The 17,727-nt window shown below is 36.3% G+C and overlaps 2 protein-coding genes across 3 annotated transcripts; one reads left to right on the top strand and one right to left on the bottom strand.

Annotated features, from left to right (window-relative positions):
• The first annotated feature begins 403 nt into the window (after nt 1-403).
• rngo (rings lost) lies at nt 404-13,802 on the top strand. 2 transcript variants are annotated; one of them, XM_053769010.2, is made up of 10 exons: nt 404-922; nt 1,167-1,370; nt 1,461-1,527; nt 4,575-4,733; nt 6,636-6,734; nt 7,246-7,408; nt 7,670-7,859; nt 9,229-9,306; nt 9,787-9,881; nt 10,011-13,802. In XM_053769010.2, exons 1-10 carry the CDS (start codon nt 661-663, stop codon nt 10,089-10,091), a joined length of 1,398 nt encoding a protein of 465 aa, XP_053624985.1. In that variant the 5' UTR covers nt 404-660; the 3' UTR covers nt 10,092-13,802. The 2 variants fall into 2 exon arrangements, with proteins under 2 accessions (XP_053624985.1, XP_053624984.1); XM_053769009.2 differs by having other exon boundaries at nt 9,784-9,881.
• Nucleotides 13,803-14,111: 309 nt separating this feature from the next.
• On the bottom strand, nt 14,112-17,726 carry LOC128683395 (uncharacterized protein). The gene is made up of 6 exons (XM_053769007.1): nt 17,575-17,726; nt 16,962-17,189; nt 15,822-16,810; nt 15,570-15,738; nt 15,258-15,435; nt 14,112-15,107 (listed from the first exon to the last, which is right to left on the bottom strand). The coding sequence occupies exons 1-6, from the start codon at nt 17,575-17,577 to the stop codon at nt 14,746-14,748; spliced, it is 1,929 nt and encodes a 642-aa protein (XP_053624982.1). The 5' UTR covers nt 17,578-17,726; the 3' UTR covers nt 14,112-14,745.
• Nucleotide 17,727: the final 1 nt, after the last annotated feature.

Genomic DNA, 17,727 nt, shown 5'->3' with positions numbered 1-17,727 from the left:
ATTAATTATACACGACATAATAATTTAAACATAGCGAAGCGTTTACAAAATCACTAGCTATTGCCAGCGGCTATTGACGTGAATTTCCCACGGGAATGTACGGGTAAAAGGTAGGATATACTACAATTGTATTTAATCTAGTCTATCAAAAAACATAGAAATTAAAAGTTAAATCAATATTATATAAAACCTATCAGCAATAAAGGCAAATGCAGCAATAAAATCATGTTGAAATATCAACATGATTCCGCAGGCCGACGAGAAAAAGATATTTTTTAGTTTTGGGATAGGGAATTTTTAATGATAAGTGTAAATCGAGTTGAACTTCGAATTTATTTACATTAGAAACAAAGGAAAAATCGATACTAGTCTATTATTTTTTCAAGCGTGCAACACTACTTCCCACTATACAATACACACACATACCTGCATCCCCTCGCTCATTTCGGACCAAATTTTGCTGGGAAGGGTTTTCTTTCTTTCAATCCAACCCAAACTTTCTTTGTGTGTTTTCCTTGCAAAAGGCATAACTTATTGCGGACTAGTGATGGTGATCTAAAATGTTTTGGACAGTCATCCCCGGAATATAAAACGCACAGTACAAAATATTGAACCGCGCTCACTGTTCGTTCCAAGTCGGCAAATCATCAAAATTTCACAATGAAAGTTACTGTTACTACTCTCAACGATGAAATTTTCGTCTTGGACGTCTCAGAAGACCTGGAGCTGGAGAATTTCAAGGCATTCTGTGAAATCGAGTCGGGATTTCCCGCGAAAGACATCACTTTGAATTTCAATGGCAAGCCTCTTCTGGACGACAAGAAATCGTTGAAAGAGCATGGCGTACACGACGGGGATGTCATCGTGCTGCTGCATATGCTGCAGACGGCTTCAAACCTTAACGTAAACGACGCCAGCCAAGGTATGTCCCTGCAATGCACGTCCTCTCGCAATCTGCTTTGTCATCTTGTGTAGTGTTGATGTCCGTGACATTGTATGTCAATATCTTGTCACTAGACGCACTGGCATTTTTTAAGGAAATCCAGTGTCACGAAAAATATATTAAAAACATATTAAAAAGCAATAAATGACACAGATGTCATTTACATTCTAAATTTACAAAGCATTTTTTTATATAAATGTAAAAAATTCCTTCTACCTTACAGCTTTGCCATCAGGTTTAGCTAGCTTAGACTTCAGTAACATCCAAGTGCCGACTGGAGCGAGCACTTCTATGGCTTCACGCAATCCCCCAGTAGAGGAAGATCCTCGTATAATTAGGGAGATGTTTCTGGCCAATCCAGACCAACTTGCTCTGCTGAAGCAGAACAATCCCAGACTTGCTGATGCCCTTCTCAGCGGCAACCTTGGTAAGCCCCAAAGCATACAGTGATACCAACAGTATTTGAATTCCTAGTAATGTGGAACCCTTCAATAAATTTAAATTTTATTTTGCATAGATACATTTGCATCGGTGCTTCGAGAACAAATATCTGCTAGAACTGAGCGCCAGCAACAAAGAATAAGGTGAATGACAACATTTTACGATTTTATAGTAGTTTTTTTTTTATTATTTTACATAACATCCACAGGCAGCATAAAAAACTACACAATCATGCAATGTTTTGAACAGTTATGCCTTTCTTCTCTGCCTTTTTTGTCCATTATGCCTCTTCTTGGCAATTTGCCATCCATGACATTGATTATTTTTCACCCATCTTGTGATTAGTCATCCTGAATTGCTAATTATTTCACTGAGGTAATTAAATTACTGAGATCCGTTTTTGTTAGATATCTATCTTTCTATAAGTACAAAATATAGTCTACTAATTATCTGGAAAATATGAAGTAGAAATTAAAGTAGTCTGGAGGATACATATAGAAATACAAATAAATTTGACTGAGTTCAGTATCATAGTACTATATCAAATAGCCAAAAGTTGTTCTCCTTATAATAATTGAACGTTTGCCAGTGTCAGTCTATGCCCTATTAGTGTAGTTATTATACTTTTTGTTCATGTAGCCTGTAGTGTTATTACACTTTATACCATCAACTGCACATTATGTACCTAAAATTATTCACACACATTGTCAATATTGAAACACATATGATCACCATTAACATCGGCAGCCCTTTATACATTTATATGCAACTGATATGCTGACTTCTAAAAACTATCCTCTATCAGTGCAAAGTAACAAACCAAATCAAGTACCTACTTTACATATATTCATACTTTACATATATTCAGCCTTTATTTAAAATTGACAACACTCAACAAGCTCTAAGCTTGTATCACGGATTAGATGAAACGGGTGCAACACACCCAGAATCACACACATATATTTGTGATCATAGGTACAAATATTTGCTCGTGCTGGGCATCACATCCAGGACCTCCAGATAGTGGGCAGGTGTGGTAAACACTACGGAGGTGGTCACTTTGAAAAGATCTAGATAGCCGGAATAATACACAGATCTTTATCACAAAAACATATAAAAGACGGACTTAAAACTTGAGCCTTTACCAGTCTACTAATATGATGTGAATGAAATTTGATATATTCAGTATAATACAGATTTTATGTCAACATAAAGCAAGTAGTTTTCTAAAGACCGTCAGATAGCACCCAAGGTAGTAAGGTCTATATAATTTTGAGTTATCCATCATATCATTAGTTAAACCTTGATGACACAATTATCATTGTCGAATTGCGTGGGAAAGAGTGTCAAATAGATGCAGAGAATAAAGTTATGCTAGTACACGCGGTAAATGATTTCCAACATGAACGAATATGCTCGACGCTGAGCCCTATAAAAACTGCGACTTGCCGCCATTCATATTCTCTATTGATTTGGGTACACGAGATGCTGAAAATCATAAAGTTTCATATCACAATGAGGGCTAACGCGATTGAATTCGCCGCTAAAGCCACTGGTGTACACAGGTTCATGTTCAAGGCAAACTTTGTGTAGTGCGCATGTGCGCGGTCGTTTTTTTTTTATGTCAGCAGCAATAGGACCTCGCTAGGCAGTGACTCTAATTAGTGCGCGAAGAAACTGTACCCCCTTATTGGAAGGCTTAGCGCCGTCCATCACCCCTATCAAGGACCCAACGGTGAAGTTACTAAGTAATGTTCCCTGTAAAAGGTCTGCTATCACCCGCGAAATAATCACACCCCTGTTATATGCAACCAAGCCACGCCGGCGCGACAGATTTTTAGCGGACTTAAAACAATTTCAATCATCCGTCGTACGGTGGTGAGTCGCAATGTTATCCCTTCGTAATTGTTCTTTATAATACCTATACAGGGTGTTTTTTTAAACACCGGCCAAAACTCCGCAACAGGTTTGCATGACGAGATAGAACAGGTAGCCAAAGAAATGTAACAAAATTATTTAATGTTTCCACATTTTTACCATATAAATTCACAATCAACTATTCCTAATTAAAAAGGAAGGTCGAAATTTATGTTCCTAATTCACAAAGTATATAGTACATATTTTTTTCATATTTTTTATTTTATGTACTGAGTGAAAAAAACATCCTGTATGTTATTGTAAATGCCCGAATTACGGTAAATTATATCAATTTATGGTAACACCTGAGATTTACCAAATTCAGACAATCTGTCCATAAATAGATCAATCCAATTTTTACTACCATTCACTTGGCAAATCCTTCCACACGAAGATTATAGTAACTGTCGTATAATACAATAATGCGCGCGTTTTTATTGGACAATTGAACTAAAAGGTGATGACAAGATAAAATATCTTTCTATTTCATACTTCTTCAATATAATAGAAAAGCTTGAATATAATGGAAAAAGCCCTATTTTATTTTTCTTAACATATATAAATAAATGTTAATAAAAGTGAAACTTTTCCTTTTAGTAAACCTTAGGAATTCTCTCTCTCATCTTCAACTACGAGAATATCTCCGCGAAGCCCGGGGTAAAGAAATCTTTACATTTTAGAAACTAGACCGATTTTAGAGAGCTAGATGTCAATCCTCATTGGGAACTCTATTGCAGCCTATCAGCTGTCAAGCTGGATAATATCACACGAGGCGACTAGCCTCGTCGATACTATCTTATATCAGCTTATAATATCATCTTGACAGCCTCATTATCCACGGGAGGTTATTGAGTAGTTCTTTTATAGGGCGGAAGCACAAGCTATTTAGTAAATCTTAGGAATTACTGGTAATAACTATGATTTATCTTAGTTCGGGCTTTACAGTAACATATACATCAAGTATAGTCTTATAATTCATTATTCATTTAATTTTGTCCGACATGAGTTAGGTACATTTAGTTCTCATAATAGGAGGATGCTAGGACAAACAAAACGTGGTTTCATACACATCCAGATCTTCTGATGATAGGATTGTACGAACTTGTTAAAAAGCTTACGTTGGGGATGTGTAACATCAAGGGAAGAGGTAGGGGGCACACCACGCGGTCGTAAGTGCTATATTAAAATGTTCATTCTAAATACTGCAGGCCCCACCTGGAAAATATCTCTTGATACATCCCATGTATAATAATAATCCCTCATTTAATCCCAGGATGATGAACTCTGATCCGTTTGATACTGAAGCCCAAAGAATGATAGCCGAAGAGATTCGGCAGAAAAATATTGAGGCCAACATGGAAGCAGCCATGGAATACAATCCTGAGACTTTCGGCACAGTGGTCATGCTGTACATAAACTGTCATGTTAATGGGTAAGTCAAAGATTAATATACTCCACATAGCAACTTATATTATAATGGCACTCCACAATTGCTTGCATCTATCAGGTATCAATGCATTAAAACTACACAATCTTTGCCCTGAAGACTATGTTCTCCACTCATTTCTGGTCACTTGGTCCTTTAAACCGGGACCACGAAAAATATAATAATATACTGAAGTAAAGTGTTGCTGCCACTATAGGAAAAGGGTTAGCAAATTACGGAATAATGTAATTGACTTGACTGTCATACAGATTATCAAATATTCGATGTCCTCTTTAATTTATTGTAATACAAACATAAAAATGATATTTTTATAATATTTAATAAATATTAGTATAGATGTATTGATATACATAGCGCTTTGTTACTTTTCAATGTTTTGCGAAGCGGTGGTGGTCCAGTGGTTATTATTTCTAGATTCGAAACCTACTCGTGCCACATGAGTTTACATCAATTCTGATGAAGGAAAATATCGTGAGGCAACTTGCGCTGTAGTTATACTCCACAAAATGGACACAACCGTCAACCACGTCGAATACGACTTTAATGTTCAGCGATATGTGAACCGTACAAAAAGATGAATATGTAGTCAGGTATCTCGCCATATCCTTTGCAGGCCCATGTACATTCAGTCTAGACTACTTCATATCGAATATACGAAGACCAGACGAGCCCCTCCCCCGTGCCCCGCAGCGCATCGCTAGTATTGATCATTCGAGTTGTAAATAATGGCAACTCAACAATTTTCAACAACTCAAAATTTCCCTTTGCATAATTTATATGATAAAGAACATAGTTTATGATTATGATTTTTTTCGGGTTTCGATAATTACAAATTCTAGGCCTTCAGCGCATAAATGGCGTTAGCTTAAGATATGCAATATGAAGATAATTAATTTGTATAAAATCAATTTTAATTGTAAGGATATGAAATATTGTGGGTTAGGTCACTTCGGCGCTGATGGCCTATTCGTCTAGTTAAATATTGAAATCCCAACGTTGTTATTGTTTCGCCCTTTACCCTAATGAAGTCGCGTCAAGGGTATGCATGTGTAATGTTCACAAACATAGCTGTTTATTTTTATCGTAACGAATGTGACCCATTATTTCAACATGTGGGTGGAATCTTAACAAATGCATGAGTGTTTTGCCAACCTATAGCGGTTACCCTTTTAAATTGTACTTTGAGTAATTTGTTGTTTTCCCCTTCCATTAAACTTATGTAACCTGTACAGTGTAAAAGTATCAGGGTCTTAGTTTCAAACATCGTCGTCGGAAGTTACTTTGTTTTATGCTAAGAATAGCAATAGATATTGATTTGTCGACACCATTGCCAAAGTAAACGCTGGTTTAAATAACCAAGAGGTCGGAGATACAATGTATAGAATATTTCCCGTGAGAACTTGATTTTTTCTGTGATAAGTACCTTATGACATTCTCCAAGGTCCTTTTTATCTCAACCGGGTTTTATCCCGGTTGACTCCACGGCGTCCAGGTTTCGCTTTCCTACTTTTTCTTTTCCATTTTCCACCGTGCGAGATGAAGATCGGCATCTTGGAAACCGGAACCTGCACAGCCTTTCATCCCTGCTATCACTAGATAATAGTTAATCTAATATGTGTGCAAAATTTAAAGAAGTTTGTTTGAGTAAACAGCCTGACCTAACAAATATATGCAAATTTTCGCATTTATTGAACCCTGAGTGTATTCACGCAATTTTTTTATAAGTTTTAAAATTTTCTATTATCTGCACTATCGAATTTGGTGAAGATCTAATGAACTGAATCTTGGGTTTTCCTTCTAAACGAGAGCGCAGTACGATGAATCGTTCTATTTTTATTTACTTTAACAAGTGCAGATTTGTTGTTTAACCTTGCCGTGACGTTCCAGGTTCCCTGTGAAAGCGTTCATCGACTCGGGAGCCCAGACTACAATCATGTCGGCGGCCTGTGCTGAGAGATGTAACATTATGAGACTAGTGGATACAAGGTGACCTTGTTTGTTTGTAATGTCTTGCAATCAATCAATCAAGCAATATGTTTTTCCATAAAATATAGGTACATAAAAATGTTACATTTAATAAACGATTATGCCTTATACTATTACAATTTAATGTGTTTTTAAGTACAATGCGCGGATCTATCCTAGGATCTCACCCAGTCAACCGAGGATCTGAAAGCACATTTTAAAAAAGTCGCGTATGTACACAATACCACAAAAATAAATACTCATGCTTACATCCAAATACATACTTAAATTTACCGTATATATATTATTTATAAGATTTTATTTTAACTTACTGTGTTAGAGTATTACGCCAACACACGCTAATATCAAATGTTGCGCGCTGAATTTGACCTACTTTGTTATTAAATTGAGCTAAAATTTAAAGGTGGCCTCAGTTCTAATGACTACCTACATAATTCAATTCAGATTTATTTGACAATGATGTTGTTTACGTAGAAAATTGTCGAGATATAATTTTGTTGATTAATATTAGATGGGCCGGTATCGCGAAGGGCGTGGGCGTCCAACGCATCATAGGCCGCATCCACATGGTCCAGATGAGGATCGAGAAGGATTTCCTCACCACCTCGTTCTCTGTGCTGGAGGAACAACCCATGGACATGCTGCTCGGCCTTGACATGCTCAAGAGGCATCAGGTACGAACAGTTCATGGTTTGTACCTATTTTTGCACATTTGTGAAAGTGAAAGAACTATATCTTTTTCTAATATCAAAAATAATATTTTATATGTAGCTTGTATGACAGTAATGTTGACGTCACAATTGACGTCATGGATTTTGGAATCAAAAAGTAGCATATTGTTACTCCTGAAAGTTTCATCTATCTCTGTGCCAAATTTTATCAACTCACTTTTTCAAAAATGTCGTTTTTATAACGTATACGTTTTATACAAACAGTGCAATATAGACTTGAAGCGCAACGTCCTCCGGATCGGCACCACTGGCACTGAGACTCCATTCCTCCCGGAGTCTGACCTGCCAGAGTGCGCCAGGCTCTCGGGCTACTCGGAGGACGAGATAGTCAACCAATCAGTGAAAGACCACGAGGAACGCCAAATGAAGGAAGCCATGGAAAAGTCAAGACAAGGTGGGCGCACAAAAAAGAAATAATCAAGTGTAACTAACAATGTGACCTGTTTTTTTATTTACGTTTTTTTTTGGCGTTCTTTGAGTAATGTAAAAAAACCATAAAAACAGCAAAAATTAATCTTTGTTTCTGTGTATATTGACTGCCATAGTGTATAAGTTAAAGAATGCGTAGTAATTTAAGATTTCGATATTCGTTATTAATACATTATGTGGCAGTTAGTATATAATTTATAGATTAGATTTTTTAGAATTATTTAGCTAAAATATCCTACGATTTGCGCGCATTATTTAAAGATATTTGTTAATTGTTTTAAGCGCTACGTTTGTGCAAATCAGGGATAGTATTTTTTGGAATCACCCAAATATATCAGAGCTTTTAACAGTAAGGAACCGATTGATCAATCTTATTATTTAAATACATATTATATATTATTACAATAAATTGATGAAAAATTGTCGAGTAATTGTGGAAATTGAGTATACTTTATCCATTTCAATGAGTGAAAATGATTTATATAGTATACTGGCTTTGAACAGAAAGATTATTCATTGTGCTTTTCTTTTTAATGCGAATTGTACATAAAAGCAAAAAGAGTTCCACACAAAGTATTCCTCCTGAGCAACTAGTGACATTGACAAATTATTTAGGAGTGGTGTTAAAGCAGTGTGACATTGCGAGATCTCTATCCAGCATTATAAGTATTGATTTTATTATTTGTTTGTTCCTTGTTTGTTATTCAAGTAGATTGGGTGCAATTAGATTGTAGTATTTGAACAAATTTGTTGTAATATAAATTTAGTACAATATCATTACATTTACACTATTATTTATAACAAATGTATTTATAATTACGGTCGGTCATATTGGGGGGCTAGTATGGTGGGTCTTTCTTTAGTAAATAATGTGTTATTTCTAGCACGGGGGTCAGATTTTAATCAAGTCGCCGAAAGGAATCTGTTATCATCTGTCGGTGGGAGTCCTGAGTGATTCAGGTCTGATCAGAAGTCTCTTCAACACTCACGTGTCTTCTTTCAAGTTTTAAATAAAGTCACACGCCATGAGATTTATTACTTGATCCTTTCTTACATCGAAATCCTCATAGGTCGTGGCCATTATGTGGAATGTAACACACAACGGCAGAATCCTCACCTCTGAAAAAGTATAAATTACTTGGATAACATTTACTCTACATATATCATAGCATATCTCTTGCGTTCTATATTTATTAACAAATCGCTTTTATTTAGTCTTACCTGATATATGTTTATTTCTTTTTAGTAGACATATTATTTTCTTGTAGCGATAGTAGTAATGCAGTGTCACCCAGTTGTTGGACGATATGAAATAAAACTGTGACGGTCTTTAGATGCAGCTTCGAGCCAGGAGTCCAGGGCTTCGTCCGCTGCTCAGTCCACGGCTTCTAGCGGCAGTGGCCAACGAGCTGGTAAGTTTTTTCATCGTAATTCAAAATCAAATCATTTATACGCCCTTCGGGGCGTATTACGGGGGTAAAAGGCCCGGGACACGTCTAGTCCTAACTAATATTATAAATACGACACTTTGTTTACTCTTCACGCTCTATCTACACAACCATCTTTTTGAAATTTTGCATACATATAATTTGAAGTATGGAGGAGGACATAAGGTATTAACACGGGCGAAGCCGCGGGTAAAATCTAGTGTTATATAAAATTAAACACGAGTATTGATTACATCGATTTAAGTACATAAATCAATGTAACACAAGTTCGGTTGCTATGTCATTGGTCTGACAACTAGGGATGCCTACGACAGTGCGAAGTGGAGACGATGTAAATATTAATTGTGAAAAATAGTATGAAAACCCGTGCAGAAGTTTTTGAGTTTATCGCGAAAGGGGACTTTGTTTTATCATATGTAAGGAAGTTTGTATTTTTGTTAGCAGGGCTAGGCGATCCCAGCCTGACCGTTCTCCCGACTGACAAATTTGGAGAAACTGAAGTCGAAGAAATTGTTAATCTCGGATTCACGAGGGAGCAGGTAAGACTTACATTATGCGATATTGTTATCCAAGATTCAATTTTATTTCAATATATCAAAGTATATATTAGTACAATACATCTTTTAGAATTGATACCTTTTTCTTACAGTATATTTTGTTTCTCACAGGCTATAGTCGAGCTGCGTCGATTCAACGGGGACAAAACGCAAGCGACTGTCGCACTATTCGCCAAGTCCCTGAAATTCTGATGTTTACTCTCCGGCATTCGCCAAAAGATTGCCGTTATCTTATACATCTTGCACAACCAACCAACGCCTACAATCATGTAAGCGCAGCATCACATTATCATAGCTTTTGAAACACCATCGGCTAGTTAGACTTTATCAAACTTGTGTGGATCGACGAGGGCGGCGCTAGCATCTATTAAATTTGATTAGAAAATTAAAGGTTACATTAAAATTGAATTTTGGTCGCCCCCGGTCCAATATCATTGTCAGTCTGTACGTTTTCTATATATAAATATTTTTGATGATTTAACTTTTATTTGTTGATCGAGATTTCAAGGAACTAGCCGGTTACAAAAGCGCCAAACAGTACGTTTATGATATCTGGTAAATTAGTAATTTTCGCTGTTATAAATGGGATATGTGTAACAAATATTACTAGAATTAGGACTGAATCATATCTCAAACCCCGCTTTGTGTAATTTTATCTGGCAATTTGGCTGAGTATCAACCAATCACGGTATGGCATTGTGTCGTTACGACAACAACGCCGCATGTAATTGGTTGGCTCATTCCGAAAAGTAAACACGATCGCCACAGTAAAAAGTCGTACTAAGTACGCAGACATGGTTCAGTCGCTAATGTTTTCGTTTGCATAAGAATGGCTATTTAATGGGAATATGATAGTCAACTGTAATTTAAATTTAATATGTTTTCTATACATCGTTTGCAAAATGAGGGTTAACGCGAGTGCGCTGGTGTAGTGAAAATTTAGTTTCGACGCAATTTAACGACATATTCACTCGCGTAGGCCCCATTTGAATTTCTGATACGAGTCACCTTAACAGAAAAAAAAATGCTAACGATGTACCCAACACTGTGTGTTTAAAGTAATCAATTAGTAAGACTGTATTTCATATTTTTATGTTTGGTGTCGTATAAAGACATTCGATCAATTAGATCTTTAGGATAAGGACAGCAGCTAAGGCTACGCGGTGACTGGTTAGCCTATAGGCAAGGCATTTAGCTGTAATCATGATTTATTTAGCGATATCCTATTATTTACCGATACCCGTCTTTGGAAGTCCCCATACTTATGGACGCATAATCTGCTTTTGTCGTAAAAGTGTGGGAATTCCCTTATTCGTAAAAAGTTAACGAACTTAGAATATCTTTCCAATATTCGACGGTGAAAGACACAAAACACCGTTCGTTTACGTTTTATGATTAAGATGGATAATTGAGTTATTGGCGTCCATTGTGGGTGAGGCTTTTCTACGAGGTGATGTGTATGATTAGGTAATAAATACTGAATGAGGCAAAAGGTGTTAAAACTTGGGGAGTATTTTAAATATTTTCGTTCAACGATGAGCATGTATCATGAGTTTTATTTTTATTAGCATTTGAGAATGCCTATAATGTACTATTTATATTTTCGAAAATAATGTGGTTACTGTACCAAGTACGAATTTATCTTAATACTCTGGGTTCCTATTTTCCACAATACAGGGTTTCACAATTTGAAAATCGGATTCCTTATGAGATATAATGATTTTATCTAATTAAAAAAATATTATTAGGAGGGTAGCTATAAATTAAGATTCGGGCCCACAATGGACCGCCTTTTAAGCTAAGTATATCGAATTATCAAGTTATTATTCCACTAATAACACAGTTTCATCATTGTAGGGTTTGGAAACATATTAATCAAACATAATCGTAATCATTAATAATCATAAAATGTATAATTTGTTATACAGTCGTCGTATATCTCAATATCGAAATGTTCTTAGGCCTCGCATGCACGAGCGTACTTTTAACGCGCATATAAAGCGTTCCTATGACACGTGTATTCCTTCACAGGTTACTGGTTCTATAACGTCATAACTAATTTCAACGCCAAAGCGGCAATTGTCGGACGCTTTTTTAACCCTCCTGCGAACGGGGTCATATTTTTTGAAAAACATAATCATAATATTTGCCTAGAAACAGTTTATCAATCGTATGTCTCAACATTTTAATGTCTGTATCATCATATACTTATTAGAAAAATGTTATGTAATTCATGTATGTATTTTACTCTAATTTACATTAATATAAATAATGGACGAAATACACTGTATAAAAAATATTTAAAGACGTACAATTTTAAGTACATTAAATATAAACAGTCCTATCATAGAGTCATAAGGTAGAATAGGTAGCCATATTGTCTATTTAATGTATGAAACCTATAAACTGAACGTTACAAAATGTTTTCCGTGTGGTAAATTGCTTTAAACATTATTTCTTCTGTTTTGATTATGAAATATTTAAATTTCATTTTGCTTTTACGATCGACAAACTTATTCTTCATAGTCGTATTTCCTCATGGCTGAGGGTCGTGGTCATTACGTGGAATGAAATTGACATACGCTCACACTAGCGCTAACATCACATTTTGGTGTACTTATTTAAAATAAAAAATATCTTGACAAATTATGTTCTATTACACAATGCTGTGACTACAGTTGACTAAACCGTTAACGGTGGCAATCAAAATTAGTGCAGTAATTATTTTAGTTTTCAGTTTAATAATTGTTATTTTTATGTTAATAATTTCTGCATTTTTTTACCAATTTGTTGGTATCAAGGCGACATGAAATCATACGAATTCGACATGACTTATGTAGGTGTCAATCTGTTTATTTTCTCACCGCCTTAAGTTAGTTCATTATAATAAGTTCATACATTAATGTATATGCAAGATTGCTTCCTATTCGTAGCCAAGGCATTATCGTCACGGTAATTTAACTTCAATATGATGGACAACTTTGCCATTTACAGTGGGAGCTGTGCCCAACTAAGCAACATGACTCGAGATCCTAGTACTAATTTAACACTAGTAATAACATTTAAAGTAATCAGAGCTTAGGAGTCTACATACAATCTCTCTCTCTCTCTCATCTAGGCTTAGCATCTAGGCATAGGCTTGCCCTCTTTAGAAATACAATTATTGTTGCCTATCAGCTGCCAAAGCTGTGTCCCTTAGTCGACAACTGCGGGAAGATGAGGAGTGGTCCTATTCTAGGACGGGACCACACGTTATATTAGGATATACTGAGTATGCCATGGTCTACTGTAACAAAATTTGAAACCATACTTAAATTTTGATTAAAACAAAGAATAGCATATTATCAATGTGGCGTCCACTTTCGCCCTCTTTATTTAATTGGCAAATTTAATTACCCGTATTTTGCATATATTTAGAGTTATTTATTCACAAATTAAGCTCAGCTCTAAATATGCAATAATAATTGACGCAATAATAAAAATTAAATATCATAAATTGATTCTTGTAACCAGTTGCGTATTGTAGTAGCAAGTCGCGTATCACGTTGCTTAAGTGGGAACGGGTCCTTAATTATCGACTAGCTGCGCCCCAGGGCTTCGCTCCCATAGGTATTTCTGGATTTAATATAACCTATGTGCTATTTTATTATTTTCTGTCTTCTTTAGCACTAAACATGCTCGATTTAATCTGATTAATCTGAAATTATGTTGTAAATTTCATTAATTTATCAACTTTGTTTCCAATGCATACACGTAACATGTTTATTTGTTTAATGCGTGTAACCGCATCCATCTGTACACTGTTAGTTTTATTTCTTAAATATTGATATTCATTTTTTAAACCTAGATATCTATTTTGTATGTTTTCGATTCTGATGAATTAATAAAGTTTAATAAACAAAATAATGTTTTTCTATTTGACTACTTACCTATTCTGTAGCAAATCTCTACAATTAATAAATAATGAAAGTGGATAATTCCGGTTATGTTATAGTTAGCTATTCTCCCGGATTCTGGCAGATTTATCAAGCGGTTAAATCTGTCAGATTACAATATGATTTTATCAGAAAGTGGTGAAATAGGACCTATGTTAACGATTGTAACGCTGTGCACTTCCGTGGCGCGGATTGTACGAAGTTTCTTTAATAGTAGGTACTAAGATAATCCTTGAGCAATCGTCCTGGTTAAGGGTAAAAAAGAAACAAAAATATATCAAGTTAATAATTTTTAATTATTATAATAATAGGATATTATGTATAAGATACACGTGTGTGTGTAGTGCACCTAAGTATTAAAATAAATATGGGCGTATCTAGTATACATTTTCCAGGCGGGGGGGGCTTTACATGAAGATCTCTGGAAGATTTAGAATGTTACAATTTTCCACTTCAATAAACAAGAATATATTTTGTCGTGTGTGTAAAGGTTTAGCCATACATTATACCGATATTATGCTTCGCAATACATAAGAAAGATCGCGCTACGAATAAAAGAATCTGTCTTCAGTATTATATAGTTAAAATGTAAGCACATACACGAGTATAGTGTGTCAATAAAGGAATATATACCATTAGATAAATACAACACACTTTATGAGAAACTATAATTATGATATGAATGTAATGTTTGTCAATGTCATCAAACAACAAAACTCAAACAAAACATTAAAAACCTTTTAAATAATATAATGTTGATGATATGATAAATATAAAATGTGGGGTGGACTTGTTTACTTTTTAGATATATGACGTTGATGTATCAGAAAAAGTAGCACGTTTCATGTCGTCTCCACAAATACATATAATCAACATTTTTATCAAGTCCATCATCAGTATCATCAGGTAGTTCATACAACATCGTCTACTTCTAGAGGTTGACTAGACAGTTTGCTAGCCATTGCAGTCAGAATATCTGTTAGCCTTGCGAATCTCTGGTTCGGAGTTGTCATGGCACCCCTTTCTCCCCAAAGGAAGTTTATATGAAATTCAGCTCTGAAAAGTTCTAGCAACGTGGGGTCCAACGTAGGCCCTAGGGAAGACATTTCTTGGACAACAGTCCGGGCGTTTCGTTTGAACATTTCCACTTGGTCCGGGAAATGTCTGGCAGCTTCTAGATGAGCCGCGGTCGCGTTGAAGTCGAAATCAAGAGTGTTGAAGAGACTACTCGGAAAGGTGTCGTCTGGCGGTAACAGCCCACTGCCTTCGCCGTCTGAAACAAATGATATTTATACCAACTACACTTTGATCCTGCTTAGGACTGTACTAACTCCTTCTAAACTAACCAACTGGTTGTTGTACTAGGGTTTTTTCGAATTAGTTGTGTGGTGTTTATCGTATTAATTACTTATGTAATAATTACCGAACAAATGGAAGCATAATACTGGTGGAAGCACGTAAGGAGTTGTAGTGTTCGGAGGGAGCGGGTTCGTGCCTTCATTCATGCTCTTGAAGCATGGCCGCAGTTTCGCTTCAAACATGAAAGCGTTATCTGTGTACACGCGTCGCAGAATGTTCCAAGCATTTTCCAGGCACTCCACCTAAAAAGATATAGATAAGATGAAAGAATCTTTCCTGGAACACGACAACAGATTGGGGTACAAAGGCGAAGACAAACTGCGTCGTTGTTGCCAAGCGCCATCTTCTCAATTATGACAGTATAAAATTGTCATACCTGTGGCATACACAATCCAAACATGATGGCTGAGAACCCATAAAGATTTCCAAGAGCAGTCTTTGTTTCCACAGCTAAAAGTATCCAGTCATTGATTGTGTCTGCTCGCTGCCGATCTGTTTGACACGTCAAGATTGTCACCGCTATCAGGAGTCTGAACGTTTCGATCCTGAAATAAAAAGAAACATCAATGCCATGCTTAAAGTTAAATAAAGTTCTTATTGCGAAAAACGCCATTAAATTCCCAATTACCTCTCAATGACGTCTAACCTAAGAGTTCTTCCTTGCGGCAAAAAACAAAGCTCTAATCCTGAAGCTGTTCTATCCAAGCCGTCAATTTGTATTGCATCATCAAGAAGAAAGTGCAAATCGACCTTCGTCATATGATTTGCCAAAATACGGGGTCCTGATGTCCGCAACAAGAGTTTTATAGTATGCAGAGTTTCTGATTCCAAGGGTTTTGACAAACCTGTAGGAATAATCTGTGACTGGAAATTTTCAAGGTTGATCCTGGAGTCAACAACGTAATCCAAATTTTCCGACTGTAATAATCTCGCTTCGGTAAGGTCGTAATCGAATTGTTGTTTTATTGTGGGCGTTACTAGATTGTAATCAGATTCTATTCTCGACTTATTCGGGTCACTGTGCGCTGAACTCTGTGTGGAGTCCCCGGAGCCATTGCCAGAATCTGATCCCGAAACATGATAAAGTCTTTGAATTTCCAATCGACGGTCGTCAGCTTTTGGTCCGTCGTATCTCGCAGGCTTGGCAGGGGGACTGGTTGGTAAATTAGAATCCCATGTACTTGAACTAGAATTGGAGTCACCGGAAAAGTTCTTCACATGTTTGTTGGCCTGCCCTTGTATTACCCCATCGGCACTTGCACTCTTGCCGTGGTTGATATGTTGACCTATGTCGATTGGTGTGAGAGAATGAGATCTCTGTTTCTTGAAGGGTACCCGCAATTGAAGGCCTGGTTTTGCCGCAAAATGGCTGTAAAGGCTGTAGGGACCGGAGCTATCTCCTACCGGAGAAATTACTGAGTTGATGTCGTCGTTAGGTATGTAGTTAGTCAGAGGAACGACGCGATTGGCTGGATATTGAATTCTGGCGCCGGAGGCGGCTGATATAGGTTTTCCTGAACCGACATACGAAGTGATGAGATCCGCGACGGTATCGTAAGCTTCGTCTTCGAATTGGTATTGGTATCTTTCATAAACAGTTTCGGGATGGACGACAATCTGTGGATATTTATCAGCGTTTATTTAATTTAATGCAAACATAAATAAATTAAACAAATATTAAATTAAAAATTATATAAATACATGGAAACGTTAACAGTAAAGCCAAGATAGGGTCATATATTTCACGTTCTGAAATAAATTCGTATACCCGTTGAATGACGAAATGCAGATGCTGCCCGTTAGACCTACAGCTGAGCACGTAGTTATCGGGTTGAGACGAGGAATCTCTCACTAGGAACTCCCTGTCTTGTTCGAGAAGGTTCTCGGCCGCAGTACGACTCAGCGCACCATGGTACCACCCGTGGGATATGATCTGATCAGATGGCAGAGAAAACTCCCATTCTAACAGTCCCGATGTTGTCATAGCATTTATATCCTAGAACAAAAAGAAGTTTTTAGAAGCGCTCGTTAAGGAAGCAAATATAATATTGGTATATTTTATTTATACCTATTTGTTACGGTTCGAGATTGAATAAAATAAAACGGTACGGAACCCTAAAAACAAGATTTACATATGCTTATTTTTTTTAAATCACTGATATCGGTTTCTTTTTCTTTTTCCTTTCGAATCCTCGGTGCGCGAAGCCATTCCTTGTATATGTGATAAATAATAGGTATATTTTCCCAATACAGTATGTAGCTTAATTTCACAATGTTTTTTGAAGAATTTAACTTAAACCTAATTGAGTAAAAACATTGTTTTTCTCTCGCACGAAAACTATTACATTTGCATACTTAGATAAAGAAAACAATCTACTTACCATTTTTGTAGTTCGGTGCAGTTTCACTGTTTTATACTTCTAGTAACTACATGTTTTTGCCAAAAATATTAGCAAATGCGGCTTGAAGGGTGCAAGAGGGTGAGTCTGGAAGCAAGGATGGCGGGATCAATACCATTAGCGTCCCTGTTTTTG

Source organism: Plodia interpunctella, chromosome Z, assembly GCF_027563975.2.
Source record: "Plodia interpunctella isolate USDA-ARS_2022_Savannah chromosome Z, ilPloInte3.2, whole genome shotgun sequence".
NCBI lineage: Eukaryota > Metazoa > Arthropoda > Insecta > Lepidoptera > Pyralidae > Plodia > Plodia interpunctella.
The sequence above is the reverse complement of the archived record's forward strand: the minus strand, read 5'-3'. Positions and strand labels throughout refer to the sequence as shown.

What these genes read in the sequence shown, in the direction of transcription:
- rngo (XM_053769009.2), top strand. Translation starts at nt 661, where the DNA reads ATGAAAGTTACTGTTACTACTCTCAACGATGAAATTTTCGTCTTGGAC. An exon ending in ATGAGACTAGTGGATACAAG is followed by an intron (nt 6,735 to 7,245) that starts GTGACCTTGTTT and finishes GATTAATATTAG; the next exon opens with ATGGGCCGGTATCGCGAAGG. An exon ending in TCGGATTCACGAGGGAGCAG is followed by an intron (nt 9,882 to 10,010) that starts GTAAGACTTACA and finishes TGTTTCTCACAG; the next exon opens with GCTATAGTCGAGCTGCGTCG.
- LOC128683395 (XM_053769007.1), bottom strand. An exon ending in TGCATTTCGTCATTCAACGG is followed by an intron (nt 16,811 to 16,961) that starts GTATACGAATTT and finishes AAATATCCACAG; the next exon opens with ATTGTCGTCCATCCCGAAAC. An exon ending in TTGGATTGTGTATGCCACAG is followed by an intron (nt 15,436 to 15,569) that starts GTATGACAATTT and finishes ATATCTTTTTAG; the next exon opens with GTGGAGTGCCTGGAAAATGC.